Raw genomic sequence first — 12,967 nt, forward strand, 5'->3', positions numbered from 1 at the left:
GCAGGTCTATCATAATTCAGCAAACTTAGGCTGTATAGCTACATTAAGAAAGAATAAGCCTCATGGGATGTTGAAGCAAAAAAATATATTATATCCCCTGCTTTTAAGGTTGTTCATGGTAACGTTTCTAAACTACGCAACATTTGAATTGCTGACCCTGTGCGACAGCGCCCCCCGTGGAAGAAGGCCTTACGTGCAACAGCCAAGTATTCAATGTCAATATAAAGCTGAGTGTCCATAAAGCATTTCCTATGGCAGAGAAGCGCTGGCAGGGCCTTTCTGAAAAGTTAAGAGACCAGAAGCACAAAAAACGCTGGGTGAGCCGCTTTTTAACTAGACAGCCGCACCCAAGAAAAGGCAAAAAAATAATTAGAATAATGAATGAGTACTGCTGGACATAGTTAGCTTTTAAAATATGGTTTTTTTTTTGTGACAATTGGAAGTGGATGAATACTTTTTTAAAGGTTTTTTCAGAGACCACCCAAAATGTTGCTGTTGAGGCTTTCAGATTGTCTCAACTGTCAATCAAGTGCTCTCGGACCCCCTGAGTCCCCTTCAGACCCCCTGAGATCCCCTGTATGTCGCACACTGAACTCTTGCCAAACACAGACACTGCCAGAGCCGCAAAAGAGATTCTGATGCTGGGGCTGCAGCAAAATGTCCGACAAACAGTAGCAACACGATGAATCGGCTATCAGAGCAGCACAGACGGACCAGCACAGCAGCAGACAGCTTATCTGATGAAAAGTGCAGATCATAATGTATCAGAACCACGGAGCAGTGCTCCAGTGGCAGCTTCTGTACAGTGCTGGACATTCCTTGGACGGACCGCAGTTTATCAGGCAGACAAGCTGCCACGATGCTCGACCTTTACGAATGTGCGACTTCACGCTGTGGGAGTAAATGTCACAGAGAAACCCCCCTGCGGCTTGGACTGTGGCAGTGTGGGAGGTGAAAGGCTCTTTAGCTCACTGTCACATAAGGAATTGGTAAAACCAGAAATAGGTTCACAGTTGGTTGAATAGGCAGAGAAACAGCTCTACAGCCTAACAAAAATTACTGTTTCATGCTTAATTTTCCAGTATTTTGTTTTACTGAAACTCCCGAAGCTATAGATGTAGTTTTTATTTGTCCTTAGTTTTACTCTTGTGTTTTTGGGTCTCTGAGGGTAACAAATAGCACCCTACAATTTATTCATTTTTACCACAACTAATATATTTTTTTAAATAATTATGAACAGGTATAGTGCTCAGTACACACTTAACAGGAAAACACTTACGTAACAAATTATAAGGTTGATGCAATGATGTGATTTAAAGAAGTGGGCAACTGATGACTTACATCTTTAGCTTGAGTATTAGTAACATTTAAAAGGCAAATTTCTGAAACTGAATAAACTTTTCAAAGTGCATAAGTTAAACTCTACGTGCAGCTGGAGTTAAATGGAGGCTTTCAAATGCCTTTTGAAAGAAATAATAAGAGTTATTTTCCAGCCAACGGTGTCACCTATGATTGGTTGTTTCTCGCTTCAGGAACAAGCTAATGCCCGTTCTGCTCAGCGATCTTTAGCATTTGTTGCGTTTGGGAAAATGTCACAGAGTATGAAATGAATCAGAGGTTTTACCCAAGTGATGATTTATCTGGGGAGCCGGTAAGAAAATAACAAAAATCCATTATAAAAAAAAAGTATTTTGAAAGTTCTCATAACTCTTTTCTCATAAAAAAAAAACCTCCGGAGGAACTGTGTCTTTTTCTGCTTGAATGTACAAACCCCTTTAATGTTTTTTGTAATGAGAGGAGAAAAGGGCAGGAAAGGGAAGAGACCGGGACAATTACTGTTTTATTGATCAAGAGCTAATGAAAAAGCAAAGACGGATCACTCGTCTTTTTACTCCCTGTAGTACATGCCTTTTATTCCCTTAACTCGTAAATGGTTACGTATCATTCAAACACACTGCAAAGTGCAAGATCTAACAAGTTCACCTTGTTCCCACCCTTTTTTGATGTGTAATTGATAGTTGATGTTGCATATTTTACACTGATGAGACTGCACACAGATCTTTGGTCTTTCCTCTGAGGAGGAAGTTGTGAGTATCTTCCATTTGCATTAGTGGTGAAAGAAGTGTTCACATCCTTTACTTAAGGAAAAGTACTAATACCACACTGAAAATACTCAAAATAAAGTCCTTCATTCAAAATCCTACTGCATTAAAAGTATGTGAGTTTTATAACCTAAATATATTAAAAGTATGAACAAGCAAAAGTACTCATTGTGCAGCAAAATGTTCCCTGGTAGTGTTTCACTAATATATATGATGTTTCTTGATTCATATTACTGCTGCATTCATGTGTGTGTTGCCTTTTACTGCTGTAGATGTTTCAGGTCCGTTATGAACTGTTGGCTAGTTTGTAGTGCAGTGTAGTTTGTCCTGTGAGAACCATTTATCTCTAAAAAGTCAACTTTTCATTTCAGCTTTGTGCCGATGCATTTTCAAGCTGATCCAAAAAGCTTTATAAATATTTTATTTAGCTTAAGAAGTTGGAGAAATTTTCACACATAAAGGAACACTCCGTCTTTCAGTTTTTTGCAGATTTGTAGCTAAAATTTTTATTGTCAGTGGGCAGAAAGCTGTATGAAATATTAAAATATTTAAAGTAAAGCTGTCAGATAAATTCAGTGTCGTTAAAAGTACAGTATTGCCATCTTAAATGTTGTAAAGTTGAACAAAATGGAATTACCCAGGTGAAGTACAAAGACCTCCAACGTGTACTTAAGTACACTACTTGAGTAAATGTACTTTGTCACGTCCCACCACTGTGATTGTGCTTAAATCAGACGTCCGAGCCTGCATGCTGTTCAATGAGTCTCTGGTGCTGAACATTTCTGTTTTTTTCTTTCCCAGGCTGGAAGGAACAGAGGACAAGTTCAGGAACAGGGAGAGCCGTCACGAGGATCTGCAGGTCATCGCTGAGCTGAAGGACATGGTGTCTGAGAGGGAATCTCTGGTCAAGAAACTGGTGGTGGGTAACTGCTGATGAGGTCATGTGAGCACTGTATACACTACAGGAGGAAGTGTGACCTCCTGATTCTTTTTAGCTTTCAGATACAGTAGCATAACGTAGTTTTATCCTCCAGGACGATAAGAAGTTCTACCAGCTGGAACTTGTCAACAGGGAGACCAACTTCAACAAAGTGTTCAACGCCAGTCCCAACGTAGGAGTCATCAACCCGCTCATTAAGGTAAGGCCCTGCCGTCCGGTAACACACCACACACACAGGGGCCCTCTCATGAGCCTGCTTTATCCGACAACGTGGCAAAGATGATATCTACTCCATCTCATTTCACATCCATCAGTGCTGATCGATCAGAAGGACAATCAGTACTGACGTTTTTTAACAAAAGGTAGTGTTGCATTGTGACTTAAAAATATTTTTTTATGCGCTGTAATGAATGAGACCAATTTGAGGAGACTGACGTTTTTTACTTGAGGGTTTTGACTGTGAGCAGGAAATCTGCTGCACCGTTTTATGACCACAAAAACTTTTAACAGCAAAAGAAACAATTATGACGTTCCGGTGAAAGTGTACAGCAAATGGCAGATGGTAAAAGGGTGATGGAAAAAAAATCTATTTTAACAAGTTTATTATTTTCCAGTGCAAACAAAGTCGCCAAGGACGGTGAAAAAAAGGACAGGAAGCAAAACGATTAATAGGAAATGTGGTGCTTTTCTTTTCAGCACCGCCAGTATGAAGAGGAGGCAAACAGTCGAGCCTCCCAAGGTCTCATTTCTTTACAGCACTTAAACTAAGGTGTCACAGTTCAAAAACGTGATCGAAAAGTCAATGCTCCGCCAAAATAAAACACCGGATTCACCAGATTTAACTTTTTTTGTTAGTTGAAGTGAAATGGAAGTGAAAAATTGTGTGTTCTTGCAGGATCCCATCGCTCATAATGAGAAAATGTGTTTTCAGGGCTTTTAATGCTCCCAGTGCTCCTGGAAAACACGATATCTCATTCCCAGCAGTATGTCTTGTGTTGAATGGTCCCCACTGCATGATCAATATATATAACTGTGTGACACCATCTCTCGGGTTCTATAACTTCCAGTACCTTTGTTCTTGTCACATGTATTTTTTTTCCCCCACATATTTGTATATGTGTATGTTCTGTGTTCACCGTTTTTCCACCCGATTCGATTGTTCTCCCTGACTTTTTTTTCCTCCAGCTCTCCTTTGCTTTCCAAGCCATTTGTTAGTGTGAGATGTTTTCTGCTTCGACACATCTCTCTTCATCCGAAACTTCCATTCTGCTCAGAGCAAATGCTGCTTTTTTAGGGCTGAGACTGAGCGATGCCAGTCTTCAGATTGATCCATTCGCTCTGCTTTAAATAGGATTGAGTTAGCACGCTGCTCTTCTTCCTGTCTTTCTCACCGGATGGACTGTTTCGACCTCCGGGGGCTCTCCCTGTACTCCATTTCCCCTCCATTCCTTCTTATCTTTCCTTATTATTTTCTTTCCAACTTCCCCTATGCTCCCTTTTTTTGACTCCCGTGCCCCTCCTTTTCTTTTTTTTTGTGTCTGTGTAGCAAAAGAAAAAGAATGAGAAAACAGCAGCCAGCCGATTCAGCAGCTCTCCTAATGTCAGGGCTCTGGAGGCAGCAGGTATGGGCGTGGGCGTGGCAGGTTCAGGAAGTGGGCAGCCCCCACAGGCCCCACCCCCGCCCCGGCCCAGCCCAGCCGCCTAGAGCCCATCCCCAACTCCCCCCTCCATCACCTTGAACTCAACTCCAACAAACCTCTTCCCCCGCCGACCCCTCCCACCGAACCCAAGAAATTCATGAGGTGAGACCTTTTCAGCCCCGACGGGCAGCAGCTGGTCAATCCACGCATCAATCATCCAATCACAGACCGCAGCTTAATTGGAAAATCCTGCTGTTTAAAGTGGTTAAAGCACTTTTAATGAGTTGACTCATAGCCTGAGTCAAACTTTGAATGTAGAAACTGTACTTTAAGGCCTAAGAAAAACCCACCAGGACTCTTGAAAAGAAACAGTGGGACAATGACTGGTGTTTTACATTTCCATCCTTTTCCTGCCAAGTCTGGCCTCCTCATAAAACATAAGGAGCATAAAACCATTTTCATCATGAGCTGCAGAGTGTAAAACAGGAGCTTTAAAAGCGCTCTAATGTTTTAACCAATCGCTAAATGCCAGCCCTTTAAGTTACTGTTGCTATGCCTGATTTCAGCTAGCGTTAGACAAACGCAGCTTCAATTTTGGCAGCTTAACTGACAACCGATGTCAGTGTTAGCGAGCTAACTAAGCTAACATTAGCACAATGAGTTTGTCAAAAACTTTTTCTTCCGCTGACTATTTACTGTTTGTTTTAAAACAAATCTGTAAAAAGGTCTTCAATATGCACTTGGTGGCTACTTCCATGACATTTTGCTAAAAGATTGAGGCTAATGCTAACATGTAATGTTGAAATAAGGAATTCCCATACAACTAATCTACAATCTCAATTACGTTTAGAAGGAAACGTGTATTCTCCCGGATTACGCTCTTAGTTTAAAATATGTGATTTAGGTTGTATATTGAAACCAAGCAAGACAGAAACGCAACAAAAATGCTAGGTTAGGTTTAGTAAAACATCATTGTCTGGCTTAAAATAAATATGATTAAGTAACGGACATGTATCAAAATAGGTCAGCCTATACTTGGACTTCTGCGGACTATGATTAGAAAACGTATTTGTAATATGTCAAAAACAAAAGTAATCCGGCAGAAAATAAGTTTCCCTCGACACATAAATGACAATGCTGTTTCTTTGTACGGGAGCGTAATTTAAAGGAGACCACTCTTTCATGGAAGTACGCCGGTTTGCTACTGTAGTTGGTAAGCTAGTTAGCATGCTAACAGTTGCATCTTACAGTAGAACAGATAAACACACTATTTAATGCGTTCTTTACACTTTTACTATTTTGGTTTTAAAAAGGGTAAAAAAAAAAAAAGACCAGCCTCCAAACTCTTAATATACGTATGGAGTATTCCTTCACGTACTTATCCTGTTTACGTTTCCTAAGCTATGATTGGATGATTGCGATTAAAGCAGGCTGCATTTTTTCCTGCAGCGCATTTACACTGAGAGACATAAGCAGCATCACAGTATTAAAAGTGATGAATATTTAGAAAGGACATAAACACAAGAGTCCCGACTGAAGCTTTAAAGAATGGCCTTGGAATGCAAAAGGGGCATGTTTTTATTTGATGTCCTTTTCTACGTGTCCGTCAGTCTGAACATGTTTACTGTGCGCATGCCAACAGGTTTATTTTTGTTCTGTTCAGGAAGTTATAAAACTTGCTGTTAGTATCTGTTGTGGCTTTTTGTTGTTCGTCATTAATTCTCTCATCTTCATCTAAATTTCAGCATGTTGCACACGCTGCACTTTGTTTCTCCTCAACTCGGAATGGGATTTTGTACAGAGTAAATAAAACTATTTTGCTATGTGAGTTTATAATGAAGAACATAATGTTTTCTGCTATCATGGACTGTCCCCTCTGTGTGTGGTGGTGTTTTATTTTGAAAACAGCTTTACTTCTCAGCTCTATGGTCCGATAAATGCTTCTCTTGTTTCCTGATGATGGCTGTGATTGGTCGCAGTGGTGTGAACTCATACGATGAAGAACTATGTAACATGCTTCTCACATGGATACATGCAGATTGCGTGTTGCATGCCAAGAAAATGTGTTTTTTTTTACAGGCGCTGGTATTTAGCTTTACAGCATGAGTGTGTGGTTGTGTGTGTGTGAGCATGTTTTGGCTGTTTCCAATCTATCTCGCTGCATGTTTAAGCCGCTGTTCATGTACAGAATGAGATGTGGTGGCTGCTTTGCGAAAGCTTTGGGACAAACCTGTTATTATAGAAAGGCAGCAACACACACACAAACACACACACACACAAAACGGAGCCAACCATGACAGTATCAGGTCAGATATTATAGATCTGCTTTGAAATGTTTTCAGACTCCATTAAACAATTCGTCTCTTCTCGCCCTCCACACTCTTTGTTCTTGACAAACACTTGCAGTTGACTCGGTCCCACTGCAACGCTGAGCAGCAATTTGTAAATCTGACCCCTTTAAATTGTTGGGTCCTACACGTATTTATATCTTAAAGAGACTTTTATCAGACAACAAACCTCCTCTAAGAGGACTTTTAACATGAATACAAAAACAGGATTCATCCAGTTGTTTCTGAATGCTAAGCAGAGGTGGGACCAAGGCTTTGCTTTGCAAGTAACACATGTTATGTCATGTGACTGGAGTGCACACCTCTGCTAAATAGTGATCCAAACAACGGTGAAATTAGTATGTAGAATAACTGGTGCCTTAGCGATAGATTTATAGATTGTTACCTCCTCTTACTGTGTTTGTTTGTGTTAGAAATTATGAAAAAGATGGGAAACACATTCATTTCACATGCAGAAGTCCATGTAGCTGTTTTGTTTTTTTGCCTGGGACATACACTAATATCCAAAAACTGTATCTAAAGCTCACTTTGGCCGACAATTAGTCCATTAGGACTAATAAGAGCATCACAATAGCTAGATGTGTAGAGGAAACAAATTGTAGGCTGACAGCACTGTGTATATCCCTTATATTGTGGAAAATGTGGTTTATCCCTGCAGACTCAGCATGGGGGGAGAAACACTAGTATTAAACACCTGTATGCTTCAGGGAATCAGGCCGAAACAAAAACATGAGGAATTCACTTTTTTCGTATCATTGTCTTGATCATCTGTGCGACTGTTGATATCAGCTGTAGAGGGTTTGTTATATGCTCCATTTTAACTCTAATATACACTATTTTAAGTGATACAAAGCCTCTGGAATTATCTTAATTTAAAAGTCAGCTTTAAAGTCCAACTGAAACATTCAATGTTTCTCAAATGTGGTTTTAATATTACTTTTTATTATTAAAAGCAAGGAAAAGGTCTTTGGGGAAACATCAGGGTTTCTGTCCCAGCCAACCTGAGGGGCGTGTCCGTGTTTGACTGACAGCAGGTGTTACACCGCAGGGACCAAGAGACAAACTTAGCCAACAAGTATGTTGTTGGTGGTGGTATTGAAGAGAAAGAGGACCACACCAGAATCTAACCAGCTGAAGTGACAATTGAGCACACGCTGCTTGATGTGCTGCAGCTGAGCAGCTAATGAGCCATCCAGCCAGCACACGGTGCGCTTTTCCCCGGAGAATGTTTGTCTGGTGGCTCGTTCAACAGGCTGAAGTGTTTGTAAGTCGAACAAGAAAGGAGACCTCGGCAGGAAAGCTATCTTAGGTTGTTTTAGCACGTGTGATACGTAGCAGGCTGCTGACTGGCCGTAGTGTGACCTCTGCCTATGACCGCTGACATCACTGCTTTGTGCGAGATTTGATTGGCTGTATCGAAAAATAAGGTCTCCATCTACGTAGACAGATACCGGAACAGTTTTCTGTCCAATCAATGCAAAACTGTAAATTTCTCCCTTTTGGTTTTAAATTGAAATTTTTCTCAAAGGAGAAACAAGACGTGTGATTTACAGAGATGTGAATCCTGTAGCAGAAAAAAAAGAACGCAGTTTAATTTCAGTTGGAATTTAATGCTGAATTGATATCACAAATAATAAGGCAATACATGGGTTTTATTTGTAGAGGATCGGTCAGGATGATACAAAAATAGCATACAGTTTCTTTTTAATGTTTTCTTTACTGATCCTGATGGGACTGTTGTGCCAGACAGACATATGTGATGATAGTAATCATCGCTCTCATCTTAACGCTTCCTCCTCACTGATTCATCACACCATCCTCTGCCAATCTCTTTTCATGTCCTCTCCATCACACTTCCTTCCCCGTGTCAGCCAATTCAACATCAAAACATCACTGCTCGCATTTAAATTCGCTCCCTCTCTCTTTTAAAATTTTTCATCCACCTAAAATGATATTCAAAAAACATATGATTTGATTGATGAATATTCGTTTTTACCACAGCTTTAATGCCCGCACACAGTAGATAACAAACATTTATGCCATTCCTAATGTGTAAACCTTTTTATTCCCTTTTCATTTTCTTTTCTTTTTTTTTTTTTTTTACTGTTGACATCTTGATATGTTATGCACTTGTTTGCACCTTAATATTTTTTTAATGAACATTTTGTCACAACCCAACCTTTCCCTCCAGGATCAATAAGGCTTATTTCATCTTAATCAAATACTGAGATTTGACCACTTCCCATCGTCTCTTACAACAATGTCAGCAGACGGTTGATCGTGATCACAAATGATCATGGAGGAAGATTTTACTATTGCTACTTTATATTGTTTAATATGGGGAACCTTGTATGCAGATGTATATAATATAATTAATATTGTATGAGGTTAAAACAGAACCCTCTTAGTCTGACTTGTGACATTGCACAGTATAAAAACAATTTACCATGCTGCACAAATACAAGGGAAGCCTTTTGGGAGTTAATTGACTCTTTCAAGCTTAAAAAACAACAACAACAAAAAGAATAAATGACACCCCCTCCCAAAAATTTAAATATTAGCCTGGGGTTATGGGACTGTTTGTTTAACAAGAAGCCAATTAAGAAAGCAGAAAGAGCTCCAATAGGTGTTTGTTTTGATAGATGCAAACACTCAGCCTAATTAGTTGGAACTTTGGGGAACAGCATGGTTCCCCCCGAAGACGTGAATCAGGAAGTTCCTACAGCTTCATATGTTCTTAAAGAAACCAACAATGATTGACATTTTCCTATACTGAACAAAATAATTTTAATTATTAATGAAGTCTGGTAGAGGTTGGGTATTTATACCGCATCACAGATACACACAGAGTCTCTTCTTCATGCTAAAATACTCTTTGTAAGCCCATCGGTGCTAAAGGTGGTGGCAGAAATATTTAGATCCTTTACTGAACTAAAAGTTCTAATACCACACTGGGGAAATACTGTAAGTAAAGGCCCTGCAGTGAAAATGTTACTTAATTGAAAGTATGAAAGTATAATCACAAAAATGTACTTAAAGTATTTCAAGTATAAAAATGTCCTCTTTGACAGTTATACTATCGTATAGTATACAATTGGAATATTGTCACTCAATGCATTCATGATTAAGCAGGATTTTGTCGTTGTAATTGGTTGAGGTATATCTTTTAACTAATAGTTCTTGTCATTATGGATTAATCTGCTGATTATTTGCGTATTTGTTTTGTAAACAATCAGAAAATAGTGAGAAATGTCGTCACAATTACCCAAAGTAACACCCTCCCAATGTCTGTTCGTCCACACAAACTGCCCAAACCTTAACATTATTACAAATAAATGTATCTATTGATTACTAAAAATAGGTTATTTTACACAATTAATACAAGTGCATAATATATACAATTAATTTGTAATATGGAACTGGGACACAGCTCTCCTGTTTCTCTCCTTGACTCTGGCACAATAGATCCTGACTGTGGCTCTCCTGCCCCCTTGTGTACAGAAAGGGGGATGACACCTTCATTTAAACCACCTTTAAGCCTCCAGATCAGTGTTATCTGATGGTTGTGTGGCTTTATGTATGTGCCAGGCTAAATCAAAACAGCAGAGCACTTCAATTATGTGTTAAATCACATGTATTCAGTAAAGATGGGGTCTAGTAAAGGACTGTAGCCAGTAATAGTAGAACAATGGACTGTGTCTTAAATGAAGGTTTTCTGGCTTTTTCCCTGACTTGTCTTTTCCTGTCTTTATTTATTTCTTTTTTTGTCGTGGTGATTTGATTTATCCTTTTTGCGCTCCCCGTCGTGAAGCCCTCCTGAAACGAAGGACTCCACCATCGACTCCCCGGACGCCCAGCGCCAGGAGTGGTTCGCTCAATACTTCTCCTTTTGATTGACCACAAACCTGCAAACACAAGGATTCAGCATGTCAACCAAACTTACAGAAAAGAAAAAAAAAGATGAAGACAAAAAAAAGAGAAAAAATGTTTAAAAAACTATTTGTTCTTTATTGTCATTGAGAGGGTTTTTGGGGGGATCAATTCACTTCGTGTTCAGTCAACTGAAGCTGTAATTCATGGTTTGAGGATGGCTTCTTTCTGAGAACTCGCTGGCGTTCATTTGGTGAAATTGTCAGGATTACCTGCTTCCTGCTGTTGGCTGAGGTGAAGCTGAATTGAACCCGAATCCCGACCGTCAAATGTCATCACTCTGATCTGATCTGATTTGATTGTTTGATTATCTCTGATTGTTTCACTGTGGACGAGTCTCTCTCTCTCTCTTAGTACAGTGACAATGATCATCAGTATGTTCGATGTTTATTTCATTTCTTTACTTCCTAACTTATTTTGCAGTTTCTTGGAACTAGGGAAAAAACGAGTGATGCATTTTCATGCTGCTAATTGTCATCGTTGGACTACAGTAAGAAATATATCTATATAAAGAAATATACGGTAGGTTATTGTGCTCTCTCTCTCTGTACATGGGCCCACTGCTTACAGCATCTTAGACTAGGAGCGCTGATCTAAGACCAGTTTGCCTCCTCATTTATGGTGAAATTTACATGGAACCTGATCCTAGATCAGTTACACTTATCTGACATGCTCCATGAATACAGGCTCTGATTTTAGGACGGCACCATCATGGCAAGTTTGTTACAGCTGCATAGCAGATTTTGGTAGAATATTAAAACTTGTTTGTATGGTTGTCTGTCTCAACACAGATATAATGATGTCTCACCAATTTTAAAAACAAAAATAGCATATTTTATATTTATATTATAATGTGTATGCTTAATAAATAATTATTGTGACATTTACTTGTGTATCGTTGTAATTTATTTGGGCGGATATGTGGTTTACATTTCATTTATGTTGGGGGGGATTTTAGAAGATTTAAGTTTATGAACATTAAATACATAATACATATATAACAGTTTATACATTTTACTATTACCGTACACCTGTCTACCAAAGTATTGTATTTTATTCCTTTATTTTAACCCCTCCTCTAGTCTATGTCTTTAAAGTATTGTTTGTCTTTGAAATGAATTAGATATTACTTTAGTTATTTTCTTTTTATAAATAACATTATGAACATTACTTGAGGAAATCTGAGAACTACAGAATCAATACCCAACCACTCCTTCACTGTAATTGCTGTGCATACATAACTTGAGCATTATATTATTAATATTAATATTAAGCTACAGCTTATTTGAGCTCTATCAAGCTCTACCAAGTTTGGTGCTGAACGAGTTTAAAATGTTCAATGCGTGGTCAGTTTAAATTATTTTTTTCACTATTTTCTCAGATCACTTGAGAATGTGTTAAAAAGATGACAAATAGGCGACTGGCAAAGTGTTTTAGATAAATAAAATCTAGCTGATGAAACCGGGAGAAGAGCCTGACATCAGTGAGATGGGTCTATCAGGGTTGAAATTTAATTTTCTGGTTAAATCCAATTAACTTGACTCTGCTCTAAGCAGGGGAGATTTACTTACAGAGCTGAGAGTGCAAATTTTCAGAAATGATGCCATAATGTTCACTCAAGAGTGACACAATATCTGTCAAATGTTTCGTATTTACTCTTTAAGTGTATAAATCTGAGTGCTCTGAAATCTTAACTCGCAGCTTATTAAGAAATTGGATTTCTGCTGTGCTCTCTCAATAGTTCTTTCATCAATAAACTTCCATACCTCTACCAACTGGGATGTTTTAAACAGACCTATAACTACTGTCAATTTGCAGTAACCCCTTTTACAAACTATCTAGTTAGTAAATCGTTCTCCAGGTTGATTGCAGTGATAGGGTTTCTCCCAGACGTCTAATATATATTTCCACAGTACTTGTCTTTACCACAGGTACGACATAAAACAAGCTATTTCACACTTTGATTATTATTCTAAGGCTTCAGATCTATTCTGCAGTGCTTGTGTT

General features: G+C 38.9%; 1 protein-coding gene across 1 annotated transcript in view; it reads left to right on the top strand.

The window, feature by feature from the left end:
• The window catches only part of fam184ab (family with sequence similarity 184 member Ab), a 130,434-nt gene extending 119,511 nt beyond the window's left edge, over window positions 1-10,923 (top strand). Inside the window, 5 exon segments of the mRNA XM_054618767.1 lie at window positions 2,904-3,021; window positions 3,137-3,241; window positions 4,589-4,721; window positions 4,724-4,844; window positions 10,842-10,923. Coding sequence (XP_054474742.1) covers window positions 2,904-3,021; window positions 3,137-3,241; window positions 4,589-4,721; window positions 4,724-4,844; window positions 10,842-10,923 — 559 coding nt within the window.
• The last annotated feature ends 2,044 nt before the right edge of the window (window positions 10,924-12,967 follow it).

This window comes from Anoplopoma fimbria, chromosome 18 (genome assembly GCF_027596085.1).
Source record: "Anoplopoma fimbria isolate UVic2021 breed Golden Eagle Sablefish chromosome 18, Afim_UVic_2022, whole genome shotgun sequence".
NCBI lineage: Eukaryota > Metazoa > Chordata > Actinopteri > Perciformes > Anoplopomatidae > Anoplopoma > Anoplopoma fimbria.